At 35.7% G+C, this 22,387-nt stretch overlaps 1 protein-coding gene across 2 annotated transcripts in view; it reads right to left on the bottom strand.

Moving 5' to 3' along the window:
- LOC100374821 (polypeptide N-acetylgalactosaminyltransferase 2-like) overlaps nucleotides 1-22,387 on the bottom strand; it is a 66,681-nt gene that overhangs the window by 7,693 nt on the left and 36,601 nt on the right. The window contains exons 3-8 of one of the 2 annotated variants that reach the window (XM_002732949.4): nucleotides 10,899-11,000; nucleotides 10,573-10,640; nucleotides 10,417-10,482; nucleotides 8,868-8,989; nucleotides 8,283-8,370; nucleotides 339-423 (exon numbers count right to left, since the gene is read on the bottom strand). In XM_002732949.4, the coding sequence (XP_002732995.2) occupies nucleotides 339-423; nucleotides 8,283-8,370; nucleotides 8,868-8,989; nucleotides 10,417-10,482; nucleotides 10,573-10,640; nucleotides 10,899-11,000 (531 nt within the window). Of the gene's footprint in view, nucleotides 1-338; nucleotides 424-1,765; nucleotides 1,866-8,282; nucleotides 8,371-8,867; nucleotides 8,990-10,416; nucleotides 10,483-10,572; nucleotides 10,641-10,898; nucleotides 11,001-22,387 lie in introns of both variants that reach the window. The other variant, XM_085508494.1, reaches the window with a different exon arrangement.

Raw genomic sequence — 22,387 nt, 5'->3', positions numbered from 1 at the left:
GAATACAAATTGCCATAGTTACCAAGATTAGATCAGTAATAGTCCAATTGATGCAATATAAGAAGTGAACGTTAGAATTATTACCAAGTAATTCAAATGAAATAATGAGATAACAAAATATATTTGAGTTGTGACTTCATATTATTCAATATGACAGATATTTGAAACAAAATTTTACAAATTTTCAGTGCAAGAGACAACTGCCAAAATAATACAGTGATTTTGGTTAAATTTTCATCAATTTCATGATAAAAATATGCAATGGCAAGAAGCCAAAACTACTATGTGAAAGATTACAATATGATAATGGGGTGATAAGGTTAATAAAGTAGTCCTACCTAATCACTGAAGTCTCATCCTTCCTGGAACGTTTTTGTTCAGCACTCATATGTTCCCATTTAAAATGTAAACTCCAATCAAAACCTCAAATATTAATAAAGATAATATACGAGTAAATTTTAAAATTTCCATCAACAAGGGAAAATGAAAAAAAAAGAATAATTTATATACTGTCATATGTAATCACTGGGTTTATATTTGACTACAGTGGACATTTCAAAGCAGAAAATAATGGGTTTGAATGAACAAACGAGCTCTATTTACATTCAGTTTAGGCAGACCGAGAAATAAACAAAATTAAAACCTAGTGAGTAACAGACCTTCGGCTGTTGAGATCTCATTGAGAATGAGAGACATTCTCTTCTATCCTCATGTCTACTGTTTCCCTGGTATTTGTAACCATGGCATTCGAAACACAATGATGAAAAGGAATGAAACACTATTTGGGTGCTCTCAACCAGATCTCAACAACTATACGTCTATTAATCCATATAATACAATAATTGTTAATAAAGTGCACTGCCAAAATTAAATTATAAAAGATACAACATAGTACAAAAATGTAGTTATAGCAAACTATACTCATTTAGAATTATTAAACTTGCAAAATTAGGTCATCCTTTTAAAGTAAACAATTTTAACTATACATAACATCAAAGTCAGACATGAACAGTGCCCCCAAGGGCAGCACACAGAAAAAAGATTCTCATCAATTAAGTGCATTTCACAAAATAGATGAAATCTATTAATATTCCATTTCATGCAGACACACAAAAAAAGTAACATAAGGTTTTAGCATTACGTTAAAAAAAATGTTCTCATCATCATTAATGGCAGCCATGGGTTGGAAGTAGCTACATGTAGTAAGTTGGATTACATGGGATTTCAAACATTGCATTCTGATATTAATGAGAGAAATATATTCTACTACATCAAATATAAGAATCAAGAAAAGTGTAAGGTGTTTGTGATCTTTGGATAACAAAAGAGTAAAGACAGACAGTCACATGCTCTTGATCAGTATAAGTGAATAGTGAGTGAGTGAATGAATGAATGAATGAATGAATGAATGAATGAATGAATGAATGAAAAACTGGATAGATATTCATTATTGAGATAAATTGTGATCAGTATAAAGTCTGAAAAGAAATGTAACATTTGCTTGTTGAATTTTCAGTTTGCTAGTTATATAGCGCCACCAATGTTCAACTCATGGCATTCTTTTGTTTTTATGTCAATTCTAAGGTTTGCCAAAAAAAAAAGAGTTTTCCAGAGGCAACATTTTTAAAAAGTGATCTTATCATAGCTCAAGCAATACAAATCAGCATTTTATTCAAAATCAGATAACGTGATAAGGCTCAAAATACTGATCAAAATTCAACTCAATGTTATTCCATAACATGGCATTCCATGCAAACCTGATTACCTCCCCGGAAGAGTGTATCCCCTCTAAAAGTAGCACCACGATATTCAAAGGTATCCAAGTCAATCACGTCAATAACTGGACTGACAACACGAGCTGAGTCCTGACAATAAAGGAAAGATGGGAAATCTACATGGAGGTGTTGCTAGGCAACTGAGTCCATGAAAGCCAATGCTAGTTGGCAGATGAATGACACCGTAGCTTATGTGTGAGTGGCATGTCCACTGTAACACTTTTCTAAGTAAAGAGAAATGGTATTAATAGTCCCACAAGAATATTAGAAAAGTCAAAAATGGCAAAAGTTATGTAATTGGGAGGGGGCTAAAGGTAAAGCTTGTAAATTGAAAATATCCAACAAAGATTGAAAAAGAATGAAAGAGAAATAAGAATTTCATTATTTCAGAAATCATTTTAACATCCTTCCTAAAGTGCTGGTGCCTAGGTGACCCAGCCTAGCTTTTGGATAATGATCAGCCTAGGTCTTGGGTAATGGCATAGCCTAGGTCTAGGGTAATGGCACAGCCTAGGTCTAGGGTAATGGCACAGCCTAGGGTTAGGTCTAGGGTAATGGCACAGCCTAGGTCTTGGGTAATAGCACAGCCTAGGTCTTGGGTAATGGCACAGGCTAGGACTGGGGTAATGGCACAGCCTAGGTCTTGGGTAATGACACGGCCTCGGTCTAGGGTAATGGCACAGCCTAGGACTGGGGTAATAGCACAGCCTAGGTCTTGGGTAATAGCACAGCCTAGGTCTTGGGTAATGGCACAGCCTAGGTCTTGGGTAATGGCACAGGCTAGGTCTGGGGTAATAGCACAGCCTAGGTCTTGGGTAATGGCACAGGCTAGGACTGGGGTAATAGCACAGCCTAGGTCTTGGGTAATGGCACAGGCTAGGTCTGGGGTAATGGCACAGGCTAGGTCTGGGGTAATGGCATAGGCTAGGTCTGTGGTAATGGCACAGCCTATGTCTGGGGTAATGGCACAGCCTATGTCTTGGGTAATGGCACAGCCTAGGTCTGGGGTAATGGCACAGCCTAGGTCTTGGGTAATGACACAGCCTAGGTATGGGGTAATGGCACAGCCTATGTCTTGGGTAATGGCACAGCCTATGTCTTGGGTAATGGCACAGCCTAGGTCTGGGGTAATGGCACAGCCTATGTCTTGGGTAATGACACAGCCTAGGTCTGGGGTAATGGCACAGGCTAGGTCTGGGGTAATGGCATAGGCTAGGTCTGGGGTAATGGCACAGCCTATGTCTGGGGTAATGGCACAGCCTAGATCATGGGTAATGGCAAAGTCAAGGTTTTGGGTAATGGCACAGCCTATGTCTTGGGTAATGACACAGCCTAGGTCTGGGGTAATGGCACAGCCTAGGTCTTGGGTAATGGCACAGCCTAGATCATGGGTAATGGCAAAGTCAAAATTTTGGGTAATGGCACAGCCTAGATCATGAATAATGTCAAAGCCTAGGATTGGATTGGGGATAATGGCACAGCCTGTGTCTTGGGTAATGGCACATCCTAGGACTGGGGTAATAGCACAGCCTATGTCTTGGGTAATGGCGAAGCCTAGGTTTTGGGTAATGGCGAAGCCTATTTCTTGGGTAATGGCATGACCTCGGTCTGAGCATCGTCCAAATCACACGGTTTTGCTAAAGCCGGCCATTTGTGATCGTGTTAGGAAAAGCTGTATTTCGCTGCAGTTGAATTGGGTCATTTGTTGATTTCTATATTCTAAGACTTGGCTGGCGAAGATAAGGTCTGTAATGGCACAGCCTATGTCTTGGGTAATGGCACAGTCTAGGTCTGAGGTAATGGTACAGTCTAGGTCTGAGGTAATGGCACAGCCTAGGTCTGAGGTAATGGCACAGCCTAGGTCTGAGGTAATGGCACAGCCTATGTCTTGGGTAATGGCACAGCCTAGGTCTGGGGTAATAATGGCACAGTCTAGGTCTGAGGTAATGGCACAGCCTAGGTCTGAGGTAATGGCACAGCCTAGGTCTGAGGTAATGGCACAGCCTATGTCTTGGGTAATGGCACAGTCTAGGTCTGAGGTAATGGCACAGTCTAGGTCCGAGGTAATGGCACAGCCTAGGTCTGAGGTAATGGCACAGCCTAGGTCTGAGGTAATGGCACAGCCTATGTCTTGGGTAATGGCACAGCCTAGGTCTGAGGTAATGGCACAGCCTAGGTCTGAGGTAATGGCACAGCCTATGTCTTGGGTAATGGCACAGCCTAGGTCTGAAGTAATGGCACAGCCTAGGTCTGGGGTAATAATGGCACAGTCTAGGTCTGAGGTAATGGCACAGCCTAGGTCTGAGGTAATGGCACAGCCTATGTCTTGGGTAATGGCACAGTCTAGGTCTGAGGTAATGGCACAGCCTAGGTCTGGGGTAATGGCACAGCCTATGTCTGAGGTAATGGTACAGTCTAGGTCTGAGGTAATGGCACAGCCTAGGTCTGAGGTAATGGCACAGCCTAGGTCTGAGGTAATGGCACAGCCTATGTCTTGGGTAATGGCACAGCCTAGGTCTGAGGTAATGGCACAGCCTAGGTCTGAGGTAATGGCACAGCCTATGTCTTGGGTAATGGCACAGCCTAGGTCTGGGGTAATAATGGCACAGTCTAGGTCTGAGGTAATGGCACAGCCTAGGTCTGAGGTAATGGCACAGCCTAGGTCTGAGGTAATGGCACAGCCTATGTCTTGGGTAATGGCACAGTCTAGGTCTGAGGTAATGGCACAGTCTAGGTCCGAGGTAATGGCACAGCCTAGGTCTGAGGTAATGGCACAGCCTAGGTCTGAGGTAATGGCACAGCCTATGTCTTGGGTAATGGCACAGCCTAGGTCTGAGGTAATGGCACAGCCTAGGTCTGAGGTAATGGCACAGCCTATGTCTTGGGTAATGGCACAGCCTAGGTCTGAAGTAATGGCACAGCCTAGGTCTGGGGTAATAATGGCACAGTCTAGGTCTGAGGTAATGGCACAGCCTAGGTCTGAGGTAATGGCACAGCCTATGTCTTGGGTAATGGCACAGTCTAGGTCTGAGGTAATGGCACAGCCTAGGTCTGGGGTAATGGCACAGCCTATGTCTGGGGTAATGGCACAGTCTAGGTCTGAGGTAATGGCACAGTCTAGGTCTGAGGTAATGGTTAGGTCACAGCAGAGGATTACCTACATAATGTGTTGGTTCCCCTGCAGTCTCACGATGTACACAAGTTGTTTCCATAGGATTTTGGCTGAATGATAATTGAAAAACTGAGAGTTCATTCATACAATTAAATCACTGATATAAACAAATGGTTTACCCTTTCATGCATTGACTCAAACATCCTCTAGGTGACAGAAAAAGATGAACAGGTATTTATTTAGTTCAAATTAAATTTGACTGAATGATTTATGATTAAAAATAATTATTTATATTTCAACACCATTTTTATCATTTAAAACTAAAATTAATAAAACAAACTATTTGCACTTGACAGAGAAATCAGTACAGACAGTGTGTACACTAACATACAGGTATGTGCTTATGTTGAACAACATAGATGGGGGAGACACAGTTACTATGGAAACCAGACAGTGACAAATTGAATGCAAGATCAGAAAGAGGTCAGACAAAAGAGGAAAATACATCAGATTGAAATCAAAATATGACAAATAAAAATACAGGTTAGGAAGAGAGCTGTCAACAGAAGTAGGATTGGCTGTCTGAAAACAGATTTGATGATTGATGTAGTGGAAGTATCAATGCAATCCCATATCTAGGATGTATTCTTCTTTAATTGGGGACATAAAAAAAGATAAAATTTACAAATTAGAAAAATAATAAGAACATTATTATGAAAAAAACAATCATAGAATATGTATATCTTTCTTTCAGGCATAATAAATGGAAGACAAGTCGTGGGTCTGCAGAAACCTAAATAAATAGATTCCTAACATAGTCCTTGTATTTACAGTGACTACAAGTGAAATAACGATACACAATTACAAAGTATAAGATCGTAAATGATGTCTTTTTCCATGGACAATGAGTTTTGCTTGAAGGCACAGCAATTTTACCATTTATTACTTTTAACTTTCTAGTAAGCTATACTACTATATACAGTTGCTATTAAATAAGATCAGCATACTCCTCAATTCCTACATGGGGACAGCTGTTTCAGCAAATTTGTGTTGCTATCGTGACTTGCATTATAAATTTTGTGTTGTTATTGAGATTTGCGTCATCAATTTGTGTTGCTATCATGACTTGCATCATCAATTTGTGTTGCTATCATGACTTGCATCATCAATTTGTGTTATTACCGAGACTTGCGTCATCAATTTCGCATCCAATAATTTCTTTTGAAAATTTATTTCTCACATTTTGTGAATTTCTGACAAATTTGACTTTATTTTATCAATGTTCTATTTTTTTAATTTTGATTTTTCACTTTTAGAAAATTTGTCAATGATTACAGAAAGGATACATTTTCATATTTATATTAATTTTGAAATATGAAATTATCACGAAAATACCACAAGTATGTACAAATACAGTACAAGTCAGGTAACGTTGAGTTCAATGCAAACACACACTATGTGAGTGCTTACTTTTGATAACATTCATACTGTTGTTATATACACCTTCTTGATTCAACCGCTTGGCTAGCTTGGAGATATCACATATTGGGAATTTGCAATTCCTAAACTAGGATGCAGATACACACTATTACATAAGGGGAAACAACATGTGGCAGTAGAAGATATATTTTTATCCTCAGTCAGTCTATTGAATTCATGGAACAATCTGTCTCTTGCTTTTACCATTGCAATTCTGAAAAATACCATTGCTATTTCACTATATCTAAAAAATACCATGTACAAAGCACCGCCTGCGTAAACCCCTGGGTAGGGAGAACCTTTACTTTGATATATTTACTGTATTTTTATTATTTTCTAATTTATTTGTAGTTATTAGACCTTTTAAATTTGTAGTTATTTTTATTTCTTATCTTTTATTTTACACTATTTTTACCTTACTGTATCCACAGTTGCGTAATAAACTATTATTATTCAATCAAACACAACTTTGTCTTTTCTTTCATGTTAACAAAGACAATGTCTTTGGTTAAATATATGAAATTAAGTAAATCCCACAAAAATATCTGATTTTCTTTTTGCTTCCTAATGTAGAAACTAGTTCAATAAAGATCAATATTATTATGTATAATTGCAAGGAAATTGATCAATTTCTAGTGAAAAAAAAACGTCAATGCTGAGATTTGGATATCAGTTTTAATTACATCAATTTCACCACAAAACTGTAATTGGACCAGTTTTATGTTGTCTGAATAATGCACAGGGGAAGCATTAACAAAATAAGTAATCATTGCAATACATACACTGCAGGATAACGTTTACCCAAAGTAGACAGAAACCCTGACTGAATACCTTTCAGGAATGTAGAATTGTATCAGTAGAATATGTGAGCGATTGAACTAACAATGAGTTCAATTACTGTGATGACATCATCAAACAGGATGTGGGAACAATTTACTTGAATCCACCATTCATGCTTGTATATGTGTGTGTGTGTGGGGGGGGGGGGGGTTACAGTCTTAATTCTGGAAAAGAAAACTTGAAAGCAAATATGTTTATAATGTGTGTGTGAATGTCAAATATTAAAATGTTAACCATACCAGATGTTAAATTTCCAGTTTATGAACTATCGCAACATAATATTACAATGACAAAACACTTTGTATCTACATAGTGTAAAATATTACCACTATCTATGTACACGTTGTCATTCAAACAGAACAGCATATGTATTGAATGACAAAGCAAACTAATCCTTGCTTTCAATAAAACGTGCTATACACTAGTGAAATCTTCTTATCAAATCGGCTTTCAAACCAACATTATCATTTATAACAAAACTAAAATCCGAGCAAAATCCTCAAAATGTTTGATCTGGCACTAAGCAATATATTGAATTGAGTATGTTTGGTTTTAAAGTATTATTCGACTTATAGAAATCTATAAAATATATGTGTTAGGGGGTCTGATGGAGGGGTAAATTCGCTAAAGATTTATGTCTCATAAAATTGTCATCAATATTGTATTTTTCTTTGTTTGTTTTTTAAACTCTGAAGACATTTGATGACTAGAAATGCAAAACTATTTGTCATGTTTGAAATGTGCTAAAATACTACATAAATGAGACATGCTGAAACTGGCTTAAATGGTATTCATGAATCCCATCACGCATTTATAGTAACTGTCATAAAAATTGACAATATTGAAAGTAACTTTCCAAATTATTAAATGGTGAGTTCTCACATGTATTTAGTCAGTAAACTTGATAAATTAAATCAAAGTTGTAAAATCTTAGTTAAATTGGAAATAGTTAAATTGAAAATAGCACAGTCATTTACAGTAACTTCATCTCGCACTTTGCTTCAATTCAGAACACATCGTCACAACAACTGAGTTAGATACTAAGACACAAAGAAACAAAAAGAAGTAAAATATACCTCCTCGGAGGTCAGCGGAAGCTCCTACATATTTAAACGAGTCCATGTTGATTACGTCTATAATAGGACAGACAACTCTGCTAGGGTCCTGTTATTACAAACATGCAAGATAAAAAATAACAAACAAAACAATACATGTTAGGGGTAAACGATAGAAACATGCAGGTATTTTACAAGTACATGACAATTTATTCTTTAGAAGCTACAATATGCAGATTGGATTAATTTCAGCACAAATTCAGATCATGCAATAATTATAGCACAGTATTACGACAAATGGTGCAAAAAATATACAAAACAATAAATAGTTATATTAATTTTATATGCTATAAAAAACATGACATAGGTTGGATTATACCAATAACAGAAGTAGGGGTAATGGGTAAAGAGACTGAGTTACATCTCTTACTTCACTCCTCCCTTTTTTTCATTGATTTGCATATTTTATGAGTTCGCACAATTTATTACTGTTAGTGAATGGGAGGTAGAGAATTTAATGTATTAATTTAAATAACCATATGATATAATCATAATCAAGACAAATCAGATTGAGAAAAAGGTTAAATATAAAAAAATAAAACTGACCTCATGAATTCTCTCCATCAATGGTACCAACCAGCCGACATTAGCTTCTATATGACTATCTAAAAACGTCAACACTTTAGCGGTGGCTACATTAGCACCACGCACACGGGACCGTATAAGACCTACAGAAGAAATTACTAAAAATACTTAATTTTTGCTGAAAGCAAATTTTGGGTGTTTTGTATGGAATTTATTTTCACTGATTTTTGGCGAGATATATATATATATATAGGTATATTCACTGGTTTTTATTTTCACTAAATTTCAAGCAAAAATATAGTATTTTACAGTAGTCACTCGACTATGGAGTCCAATTAGTCTCTTTCACTTGAAATGTTTTGATGTTGCTGTTTGGGATTCAAATTTTCTTCGTCTCTGATGAGTTGTTGGTAATTACGCAGGTGTTAATTGAGTCATATGACACGAAGACAGTGACCTGACTGCAAATTAAGGTGATACATGTAGCAGAAATGACGATTCTGATTGTTACATTTTAAGAATGAAAGTCTTTCTCTCAATAGAGGAATAGAAATTCCTTATATGGTTATGATGTAAACAGTAAATCACAATTCAAGCATTCAATTTACTGACCATATATGAATAATGCATTATTGAAGAAGAAGAAAAAGAGAATTGAAAAATGCATATTTCAGTAGAAACTCATTAAATTTAATGACAGTTTACAGACCATGTTACTGAGCAAAATCACATTCCTGTCTTCATAAAAATAAATGCAAAAAACATTTTCCATATTAAAAAAATTATATTTAAGATTTCAGAATTATATGAAGCATTCTAATTAAGTTTCAGTGGCTCAAATATGAATGAGTATGACTTCAGAATGTTTGCACTAGCAGTGTGACTTTGGTAATGTTCATATTGTGTGACTTGGAACGATAGCCCTGCACAACTTTTGGAATATTCGCACTGTGCGACTTTGGAATATTTGCACTGTGAAACTTTGGTAACATTTGCTACATATAACAATCTATCACAGCTATCACGGCTGATTATGCGCAGGAAAATCAACAAAAACACTTTGTACAATAGAACATCAAATGTGTTGACCCCCAGACGGCAAGTTCAAAAGTCACCTGATCACCACTGAATCGAACAGATGTGTTCTTTTTAAGATATTCAGAATTGTATAAAGTACAATGCCCTAACATTACATTATAGAAAGTCAACCAGATGGCATAAAAGTTGATACAAGTCATCAAACTCTCAACTCAATTTTACTCAGAGCATGAAACAGCCTGCAAGCATGAAATAAATATCTTAGAATTCACCAAAATGTCAGTAAGCTAATAACTTGAAACAGATGCGTATTCCCAAACGGGAATCAACAAAATGTTTGCAATGACATGCACGATTGGTAATTGGTAATCACAATGCTGGCAAAGATGATGGGAGCAATGAATGATGGGAAAAATACGCAAATAATTATATATACACCAAAAGTTGCATTAACTGTATGCTGGATCATTAAAATATTACACACATCATTTATATTAGTGTAGATGCTAAACCTAAATATGTAAATACTCACCTTCCCTTTTTGAATTTCTTAAAATTGTTACTTTTGGTAACTGTGCTAATAAAAGACCATCCTCAGCTGAAAAAAATAATTAGTTACAATGATTATAGTCGTTGATCAATAGAGAACATCTTTTAGCCATAATTTGATAATATAAATAATACTCACCATTATCACTAAAATCATCTACAAGTATAATTTCTTTTATAAGTTGAAGTGGACTTCTATTCAAGACACTGAAAATAAAAACATATGATAACTGAGATCTAGTTTTGAATTTATTAATCATTTTGAATATAAATTTTCATTAATTTTTAACCAAATGAACATCACTATCTATTTGCTACAAACTTTGATCATAATTTTTTAAAAGTATGCAAAAAATTGTTGCGGCTTAATTTTGTGAATGACAACAAAATATGACTTTGACATTAGTCAAAGGGTTAATATGGTAGGATGAAAATTAAAAATCTTGAACTTAAAGGCCATCTTACCTTACTACACTTCTCAGCAAAGTAGACCTTGCCTCATTATGGAATGTGATAATAATTGATGTTTGTGGAAGACTTGATATGTCATATGTTTTATGTAAACATCTACAACAAAACAAAAACAAAATAACATAAAAACACTCTAATAGTCTAATTTGAATAATAAATACTTCTACACATTTCAAGAAGGTAAATAAAAAAAAAAAAATACTGTCAGGAATCCAAAGTTTAATTGATTTCCAAGTATTACGCCCTCCCTGTTAGGAAAACACTGATAATAATTAAAACGTTAATTCTATGTAAGATAGAATGATTGAATGTCAAAAGTCAGTGAACAAGTTAGTTGCTAATGACAATTGAGTTCAAAGGTCAGTGTGCTCAATAATTAATATAGCTGCTGTGAAAACAGAGTTAAACTTTTGCTGTAACTGTAATCCAAAGAAGCAGAACAGTAATCTTGTTCCACTGATTTCCCAGGCGAGTTCACACTTCAATAGTTCCAAGTTTAAATGGCTCCAAATCACTTAACACAAATGTTCATGTACTCCACACAGAGAAAATAAATTATAAATATTCACTGGCTAAGTTAATTGAAAAATGTGAATTAATGGTCATTTTTTATTTAAATATAATGTGTAATATGTTGCCGTGGAAATTGAAAATAATGAGCAACATTATGAAAAACACATATACGAGATGGGTGGTTTTTATTGGTAACCTGCTTGTATAAGCTTAATCAACACTAATCTGTAATTTCAGCAGTAAATTATGTTCACACTCAAATTTAGTTCAATCTGTTTCAAATATGGTAAAAATGTGTGTATTCTATTCAGTGTACTAGCCATGTTCACACTCAAATGTCAGTTTATGATTCGGCCTATATCTGGAAAGCATATTATGCCTGTTACAGAAATATACCGAAATTCTGGCTTGAGCAACATTTACTCATGCAAAAATTAAGATGCAGCACACTGCAGGTAGCAATTACAAAAATTAGGATTCCTGTCACAGTCTACCCATTGAAAAATGTAACTGTATGAACCAAATTGGTGACAAGGATCATTATATTATGAATTGTATCAGAAAAAAATTATAATTATAGAAAAAAATCTTCGCAGACTTTGAAAAAATAAATAATGAGTGTAAGATGGTTTTACTCATTGAGTAGAACAGACTCCCATTGCATAATTTATCAAATTTTATCTATCGTATTTGCTCTATTAGTAGGGTACCGTATATGTGCTTACATAAATGACATAGGTATGTCTAATTTGAATTAAGTAATATTTAAATAATCCAGTATAAAATTATAGCAAGTGATGGTTTATCCATTGGAGATGTGCTTCTAATAAGCAAATACAATAGCATATTTTTAAAACAGTTGACAGTTTGTTATCTGTTATTGTAAGCTAACCATGCATCTCTACTATTGGGGTCAGTATTGTACTAATAAACTACTGTAAAAGTTTGATCCAAGTGATGAGTGAGATTATAAGGATTATTTGATGGCATTTGCTAGGACTGAATATCTACAAAATTCTCCCTGTCCATTTCATCTGATTGAAAGTCACATTGCTACTTAGTTTTATGATATCCTCCAAATAGTGAAAGTGGCAGCAATCAGCTATATTCTGTAAATATACAAGTAGTACATTATCAGATGAAATACTCATTAAAAACTGTTTTCAGCACTTGATTCACTTTGAGGCATGGAATAAAATTGAACTGATTTGGTGGTATTTGATGGATGTGTAGCCACTAGAACTGACATTAGTCTTTGCAGACTGGAAATGTGTTAAAGCAACATGCTTATATCTGCATAACAATCACGGTTGATGTGTTGACCTCATGACCTAGTCAGTACTAGTCTAAGCCTTCATGGGTGTATTGAACTAAGAATATTTCTTTAGATGTGACTCACTGTACTAGGAATCGGCGATTTGAAACACTCCATTCATTCTTGTCTAAATATTTACCTATGGCACAATTCTGGGTTTAAAACTTTAAAATAAGTCCGTGGCATAACCCTAATTGTAGCAGCCCTGCAGAGTTTTTAAGGATTTGGAGCTATATAATACTGATGTCTGTTTCTACTTCTGGTTTATAAGATTATAGAAAATGATCCAGCCTAGTGATTGAAATACTGTGTTCCACTCACTACCTCACTCCACTAAAGTCTAAGCATGATGATAGTAATATCATCCTCTTCCCAGGACAATAAAAAACTCTTCCTACATTAATTGGCCAGTTTGAAAGCTGCACATGGGAATTCCCCATAACCTGCAAGAGGTCACCAGGTCATTAAATTGACAATTCTCATGGTGACAACATTTAGGTTCTAGGTTATAAAACACAACTGTGTCAAAATATTAATTATACCATATTTTCTCTATTTGAAGTGTATCTTCAGTAGAATCACACACAAACCAAAAATTGCATGTGTTGTATACTGAATAAATAAAATACAAAACAGTATGCTCACAAGAGAAGATCAGTACTAATATGTAGGCACTGGGATGTTTATATACAATACTAACGATACAACAAAACCAACAAGAGGTTTCTGTTTAAAATCATTATCGAAATAAGAGAATATTTTTTTTTGTGTATATGTAATAACATAATATATAGTATAATCTTGGCTGTTAATTATCACAGAAAAAGTTTTAATCATGTATTAAATGGAATTAATATTTGAGGAATTGACAATGAACAAAAACCTTAATTACATTTCTTTATCTGGTTTTGAGCATTGGGCACAGTAAAACACATAGACCATAAACCCAAACACCCCCCACTACCCCCACCTAACACACAGACCATCAACCCAAACACTACCCCCACCTAACACACAGTCCATCAACCCAAACACCACCCACTACCCCCACCTAACACACAGACCATCAACCCAAACACCACCCACTACCCCCACCTAACACACAGACCATCAACCCAAACACCACCCACTACCCTGACCTAACACACAGACCATCACCCCAAATACCATCCACTACCCCCACCTAACACAGACCATCAACCCAAACACCACCCACTACCCTGACCTAACACACAGACCATCAACCCAAACACCACCCACTACCCTGACCTAACACACAGATCATCAACCCAAACACCACCCACTACCCTGACCTAACACACAGACCATCAACCCAAACACTACCCCCACCTAACACACAGTCCATCAACCCAAACACCACCCACTACCCACACCTAACCCACAGACCATCAAACCAAACAACACCTACTACCCCCACCTAACACACAGACCATCAACCCAAACACCACCCACTACCCTGACCTAACACACAGACCATCAACCCAAACACCACCCACTACCCTGACCTAACACACAGACCATCAACCCAAACACCACCCACTACCCTGACCTAACACAGACCATCAACCCAAACACTACCCCCACCTAACACACAGACCATCAAACCAAACACCACCCACTACCCCCACCTAACACACAGACCATCAAACCAAACAACACCTACTACCCCCACCTAACACACAGACCATCAACCCAAACACCACTCACTACCCTGACCTAACACACAGACCATCAACCCAAACACCACCCACTACCTGACCTAACACACAGACCATCAACCCAAACACCACCCACTACCCTGACCTAACACAGACCATCAACCCAAACACTACCCCCACCTAACACACAGACCATCAAACCAAACACCACCCACTACCCTCATCTAACACACAGACCATCAACCCAAACACCATCCACTACCCACACCTAACCCACAGACCATCAACCCAATTACCACCCACTATCCTCACCTAACACAGACCATCAACCCAAACACCACCCACTACCCCCACCTAACCCACAGACCATCAACCCAAACACCACCCACTACCCCCACCTAACCCACAGACCATCAACCCAAACACTACCCACTACCCCCACCTAACACACAGACCATCAACCCAAACAAAACCCACTACCCTGACCTAACACACAGACCATCAACCCAAACACCACCCACTACCCTCATCTAACACACAGACCATCAACCCAAACACTACCCACTACCCCCACCTAACACACAGACCATCAACCCAAACAAAACCCACTACCCTGACCTAACACACAGACCATCAACCCAAAACACCACCCACTACCCTCATCTAACACACAGACCATCAACCCAAACACTACCCCCACCTAACCCACAGACCATCAACCCAAACACCACCCACTACCCCCACCTAACACACAGACCATCAACCGAAACACCACCCACTACCCCCACCTAACACACAGACCATCAACCAAAACACCACCCACTACCCTCACCTAACACACAGACCATCAACCCAAACACTACCCCCACCTAACACACAGTCCATCAACCCAAACACCACCTACTACCCTCACCTAACACACAGACCATCAAACCAAACACCACCCACTACCCCCACCTAACACACAGACCACCAAACCAAACACCCCCCCCCCCACCTATCACACACACCTTTTTTACACCATTTTTCTACTCTGCATTTAAATCTTGCAGTTTCTCAAACAGTCCCCACAACACAAATGGAATATTGGCTGTTACCATGGAAACTGTTCTCACACACGATAACAGAATAAAAGTTCACATGAGAACATTTACTCGATTAGAGTTCAGATATAACCTCAAGGTAGTTTTTTTTAGATAACAGAGTCAATCACAATGTTCATTACCTTGGGGACAGTCTTGAACTTAAGATTTGGATATATAAATACCCCATTAAATGGTGATTGGTTTCATTGCCATATACTCAATGTAATCAGACACGAAAGCCATTTGTATTACAGGCTTTCATGGTCATGTTTATCTAATGTGTCAGGATAAATCATCGTTTGTTTAGAACTCAGATTGCCATGGAAACCATATGAGCAATATTATCTTCTTTCTCAGTTAGGATTACTATTAGTTATTACTCTGAGATAGAAATCAGTTTTAAATATAAGTCCACACTCTATCAGTACAAATTTCTATTGCAAGAAAGCTTTTGTGTTAAGGGTTCATATTCATCACCCACATAATGAACAAAACAAAACAGTATATTTGGATCACATTTCCTCCCCTCTCACATTTCCCCAATTATTAAAAATTATTTTTAGTTTAATTGAAATACTTCCATGACACGTTATTTCCAATGGTTAGTTTTTAAAAATATTTACTGCATAAATAAATGTATAATTGCCACAATTTCTATTCAAGTAAAGATAGCTATGATCAGATGCCATGTACACATCAGTATGAAGATTTATCTATAATCTCTTATGGCTGTTTCAATATAACCAGCTACCTACCAGTATACTTGGTATCGATATATAATCTCACAGGTACTGGATATTTCAATATAACCAGCTACCTACCAGTATACTTGGTATCGATATATAATCTCACAGGTACTGGATATTTCAATATAACCAGCTACCTACCAGTATACTTGGTATCGATATGTAATCTCACATGTACTGGATATTTCAATATAACCAGCTACCTACCAGTATACTTGGTATCGATATGTAATCTCACATGTACTGGATATTTCAATATAACCAGCTACCTACCAGTATACTTGGTATCAATATATAATCTCAAAAGTACTATAGATATTTCAATATAACCAGCTACCTACCAGTATACTTGGTATCAATATATAATCTCACATTTACTGGATATTTCAATATAACCAGCTACCTACCAGTATACTTGGTATCGATATATAATCTTTCACATACTGGCTATTGCAATATAGCCAGCTACCAGTATACTTGGTATCAATATATAATCTCACATTTACTGGATATTTCAATATAACCAACTACCTACAAGTATACTTGGTATCGATATGTAATCTCACATGTACTGGATATTTCAATATAACCAGCTACCTACCAGTATACTTGGAATCAATATATAATCTCAAAAGTACTATAGATATTTCAATATAACCAGCTACCTACCAGTATACTTGGTATCAATATATAATCTCACATTTACTGGATATTTCAATATAACCAGCTACCTACCAGTATACTTGGTATCGATATATAATCTTTCACATACTGGCTATTGCAATATAACCAGCTACCTACCAGTATACTTGGTATATCTCACACATACTGTAGATGTACATGTATGTCTACTAAAGCTAATTTGAGCAACTGCTCTAAATGAGCTCCTGCTGATGTATTTCTTAGGGTCACAATGTTAGAAGATGTAAAACAGATTTTCTTGGATTCATGTGATATAAATTTATAATTCAGGGATGTTGACATCTCTAACCCTAATCTCTAAAATACACTAGACAACAGTATGTGCAAACTTTAACTAGGATTTTCTCAAAGATTTTGAGTGAGTAATATGCATTGATATATAACCATAGCTTCTATATTAATATGCTAAATAGCCAGGGGCAATGCAGCTGTGAAATTCTCCTGTTCTTTTCTACATGAAAAGCTTGTTTTCCTGATAGACTCCGGTACTTGAATTGTGGGGTGACTTATGATCAATATCTAAACAACTTTTTAAATAATTAACCTCATTTAGACAAATAAATTCAAAATATATAAAATATGGAAAAGAAGATGCAAATTACAGCAAGTTTGGTTAATAAGTTATTTATAAAATAAATTTGTAAAAATGTACATGGTATATACAAATACTTCAAACTATTATGTAGTAACTAGGTCACTGTAACCATGGCAATTCTTAAACACATATGATAACAAGCTTTATATTACTGCACCATCATATTCTTAGTGGTATGCCCACTCCATGCTCATGACCACCTATAGAGTCCAAGCTTGACTATACCACTGTATATAGGTGAGGTAGGTATGAAAGAGATGGACAACTCAAGACCAGTGAATGTTGACATTAGAAGGGAACTCAATACTCCCAGTACACACTGTAATAACATTTGGAAGCACTATTATAGAATGAAATGAAAAACCCTAACAGATTAGAGTCGTTTATTTTTGTTGACCTTATTCCAATTACTAGTCCATATGGGCGTTTTCCAATTTCACACCAATCACTACCATATAATTGTTAAATGTACCATGTATTTTTACTGAAAGACCCTTTTTCAATATGCTTGTCTGTGTTAATGTGGAAAGCTAAAGCACAATATATAAAATCATTCTATGAATTCCTTAAACTTTATGAAAAAAAAAATAGAAGCTATTTTTGAAAAATCATTTGTAAGAGAGAAAATATTGTAAAACGACTTTGAGTTCATGAGACAAGTTTTTCTGAATTAAGTGAGTCAAGAAAACGGCAAAATTAAGTAACATTTCACTGAGACTTTTGTGAAATAATCTCCTACTGAATGCAGTCAAATTCTCCAATCATGTTACCGTAAGCGACCAACTTCTCCAATCATGTTATCGTAAGCGACATGATAATATCCGACAAAATAATGCAATCTATTAAAGGAAATACAAATACAAATGAACAATTCTACCAATGCAACAATTTCATTACGTAATGGCCCCTAATGTCTTAAAGTAATTGAATTCTTCTGGGTACGAGAGAATTCAGTCGTTTGTCGTCAACGATAAGCGTTACATATTACTGAATACCCAAATGATTGAAAGACACCTTTCTTTTCATCATTCGTCTGACACGCAAGATACGCAAGTCTGACAGGCAGATCTCGAGTACAGGTGACACTGTGACCCTGAAAACCCCACAGGAACAAAAATTATTTTGCGCTGTAATCTTGGAGGTGGAAATAACACACAATAAATTGAAACCAATTAATAATAAGAAAGAAACAGATGTAGACAAAATTTCTCGCCATAGAGTGAGTATATCGTACCAGCTCCCCCAAGGGCAATCGGCAATACATGTATAGTCTATATACAGTTAATTGGAACACCCCATGTCTGTTTGTACCACATACACAATTTACAATCAATCAAAATATACAGACCTCAGAATTTTCCAAAGGAAATTCTTAGGAGAATTGTAAAAAAAAAATCCTGAATCTTAAAAGAAGAATGTTTTATAAGTGGGGAAAAAAAATCTACCAAAAAAAAATGTGAAGGAAAAATTTAATTGCACAGTTTTTTCAATCATCGCCAAACCCCAAAATATGTTTTGTTATTTTTTTTGCAATTGACAGTAAATTTTTATCATGTACAAAGAAGTCAATGAAGGCCATTACAGGTTATCACTTTTCCCATACATCAAACTAGTGACATCTCTCAGCGCTAATGCTTCACATGTATTAATCTGTATATATTAGACTCTTTTTAATCAGCACTCAGAGTCTGCATAAGAAGACGATTAGTAGTGTGAAATATCAAAACACTTAAAAAAATAATAATGGTGTTTAGCTGCAATGCATGCTGGGAATTGTCAACTTCTGTCACAGTTTTCATTTGAAATTTATTTCAATTCAATATTTTTGCTGAAGGGGTAAATCAGCAAAAAAAATCCCAGAGAAAATAATCCTTTTTCCCAAGATTTGCATAGTTAAAAAGCCAGTTTTTCAGTGCAAATTAATTGCAGCTGAAACTGCTTCCATGAAATGAATGTTGTAAGTCAGCTAGCCATGAAAACTTTCTCAAAATTGTGTTTAGCCAAAACCTCTCAAATCATACAAGTTAGTGAAGTTGATTATAATTCATTACAGTAACCACAATTTCTCTGATCTATATATTAACATTTTTAGAATAACCCAATTGAAACTGTAAATACATATATTATTTTATTATTTTATTTTTTTATTAGATGCATAAAATCCTTAGGAAAGGATAAAAAGGGTCTTACAGAAAGAATATAAAAAAAAAAAAAAAAAACAATATGCAGCCAATGTTGAATACAGAATATAGAATGAACACAAAATGTGGCCTAATACACTGATAGTTGTTGCTGTTTTGTTCCATAGCTGTTTTTTAAGAAGACAGCTAAGGCTGGTGCTAGAGTATGGTTTGCCATAATCAAAATGAATTTATTCTGACTATTTTCTTTATCAAAATTTGGAATTTTATTTTGTGCAGTCAGCAATAATTTGTCCCTATGGTGAATGCACATTATTATGTCTGCCTTTCTCAATTTTAAGGTCATGGTTGCTTGTCCTGAATTTTGCAATTAACCTTCTAAGACCATGGTTCTGCATATTAATTAGGTAATTTTCAATTTTTAAATCTTGTTTGAAAAGTCTGTATGTTCTTAGTTTGTTTTTAGCCAAGGTTACTTTTCTATTATCATTATGCATGTCTAAGATCCATTGGTTCTCAAATGATTTTTTTATTTTTTTATGAATAAAGTCTAAATTTTTCTTAATTATTTTTTCACTTGAGTTTACAATGGTGACATACAAGCTGACTGACTGTTTGTCTGGTGGGTTCAAAAAACTTGCACAGAAGTTAGGGCAGAACACAGAAAATTAAAACCAAATTCATAAAGTTCAATAGTTGACTTCCTAACAGGAAGAAATCCACATATACTGTCAGTTAACAGATCTACCAGAGTGTCTAATTCACAAAGTGGTAACACAATATCCTGAGCAGCTTGTGTAGGTATGCTGGTCAAACCAATTCAACACATAGACATTCTGATGTTATCATGTGCAATGGCAGCATGGGTGAACACATAGTGATTAAGTTGGATAGGTTTTACATCAATAATATTATTGTACATCTGACTGACTGAAAACAACAGAATCCATCAGTCCATCAAACACGATATATCTTCCTTATTTTCAAATTGTGCATCAAGTTTACATCACATTCTTTATTTTCGCTTACAACGTATGCAGAAGCACTGTAGCGCAAAAACAGAAATAGAATTAAGCGAGGATACCATATGCACGAAGACAGTACAGCAGTAGTATCGACCAACACATAGTGAAGGTTGATTAGACCACGTACTGTCTGTGTGCATACTTTGCTGTATCCTCATAATAATTTTTATATTTTGAGAAACATCTGCTTGATATAGGAAACCAAGAGTTGAGCAAAATTATTAGTACTTTATCACTATAACTTCTATCCATAATCATTCCATATTTGGCATTTCCTAATATGGCAGGATGCAGAAACACTGTACAATATATATATATATATATATCAATATTGTCGCTTACAATAAACTACATGAATGATCTTACAATGCCAAAATGTGGCTGTGAATTCGTGCAAACTCTCAGTGTATCTATAATCAATGTATGTTAGTTCCAGGGCCAATTTAATTTACCCACAGTTGCAAGTACAACATTTTGGGTGCTGTACGTGTCAAGATTTTTGATGATTTAAAGTTATTTTCATGTCTCAGAATTATATTGAAGATGAAGTTGGTATAATATAATAGTAATAATGCACAATACACTCTATATTGATGGCTTGTGCATATACATGTAGGCTGTGAATTGTATAATATCTTGTGCAATACTCTGTGTGGTTTACTTGTGAGAATAGGTTTATTTCTTGAATATATAGTATGACTGATCAATGATTAGAAGTAAATTTCATAAGATACAATTATCAACGTGCATAATTCTATTATATTTACATGACAGTATTAGATTGGTAGGCTTCTAAATGTTGGTGTCATAACTTTTAATTCAACCATAAACCAATCATGATACACCAGAATTTCTGCCCACAGCTATGCATCAAAATTCTGATTGCCTGTATATAGTCATGATTGGTAACACATAGTGACAGAACAGAATAATTTCAATTTGTCTGTATAAATGACAGCAAGTGAATCCTAAACATATGGTACTCTACTTGTTATACAACCCACTGTGAGTGAGTGCGTAAACATGATGATACAGCAGGTACTCTACTTTTTTATTTTTACACTACAACTACAACGGCTGTTGCTCAGGACTGAGATTTTATAATTGTTCCGGACACGTTCCTGTGGACAACTAGACTAGTCAAGATTAGCCACATGTCAGACAGACATCCACCCTTTAATTATAACAGTTAATACTTATGAAAGCCCCATAGTATACTTCATGGTAATTTGACTGAAGAACGGTGACAGACCAGTGCTTGTGATTTATAATTACTAACTTAAGCAACTGCTGTTGCCATGGTAATGTGGTATAAATTGAATAGTAGTTTTCTAGGGAATGGCCTCATAATCCCCACCTCACTAGGGAGCTCTCTTTAATCCTGCCAAATTAAATGCTTTATTATAGGAAACTCATTGGAGAGCCTGATGGAGCAATGTATTTCACTTTAAGTTGAGACAGCCAGCCAGCCATAAACCATCAATAATGCAATATATTTCATGACTTTGGTGTTGAAGTTAATGAACTGAAACAGCAAGCAGTATATCAACAATTTAAAATGTATTCTAAACTGTTCCAATAATGTTTACATCAGAACTTTCATTAAGACAATATTGCAATTATCATTTCATTTACAATATCATGCAAAAAAATGAAATGCTAATTTTGTCATGAATGTGACA

This window comes from Saccoglossus kowalevskii, chromosome 2 (assembly GCF_978046115.1).
Source record: "Saccoglossus kowalevskii chromosome 2, keSacKowa6.1, whole genome shotgun sequence".
Taxonomy (NCBI): Eukaryota; Metazoa; Hemichordata; class Enteropneusta; family Harrimaniidae; genus Saccoglossus; species Saccoglossus kowalevskii.
This window is presented reverse-complemented; position numbering and strand designations above follow the sequence as displayed.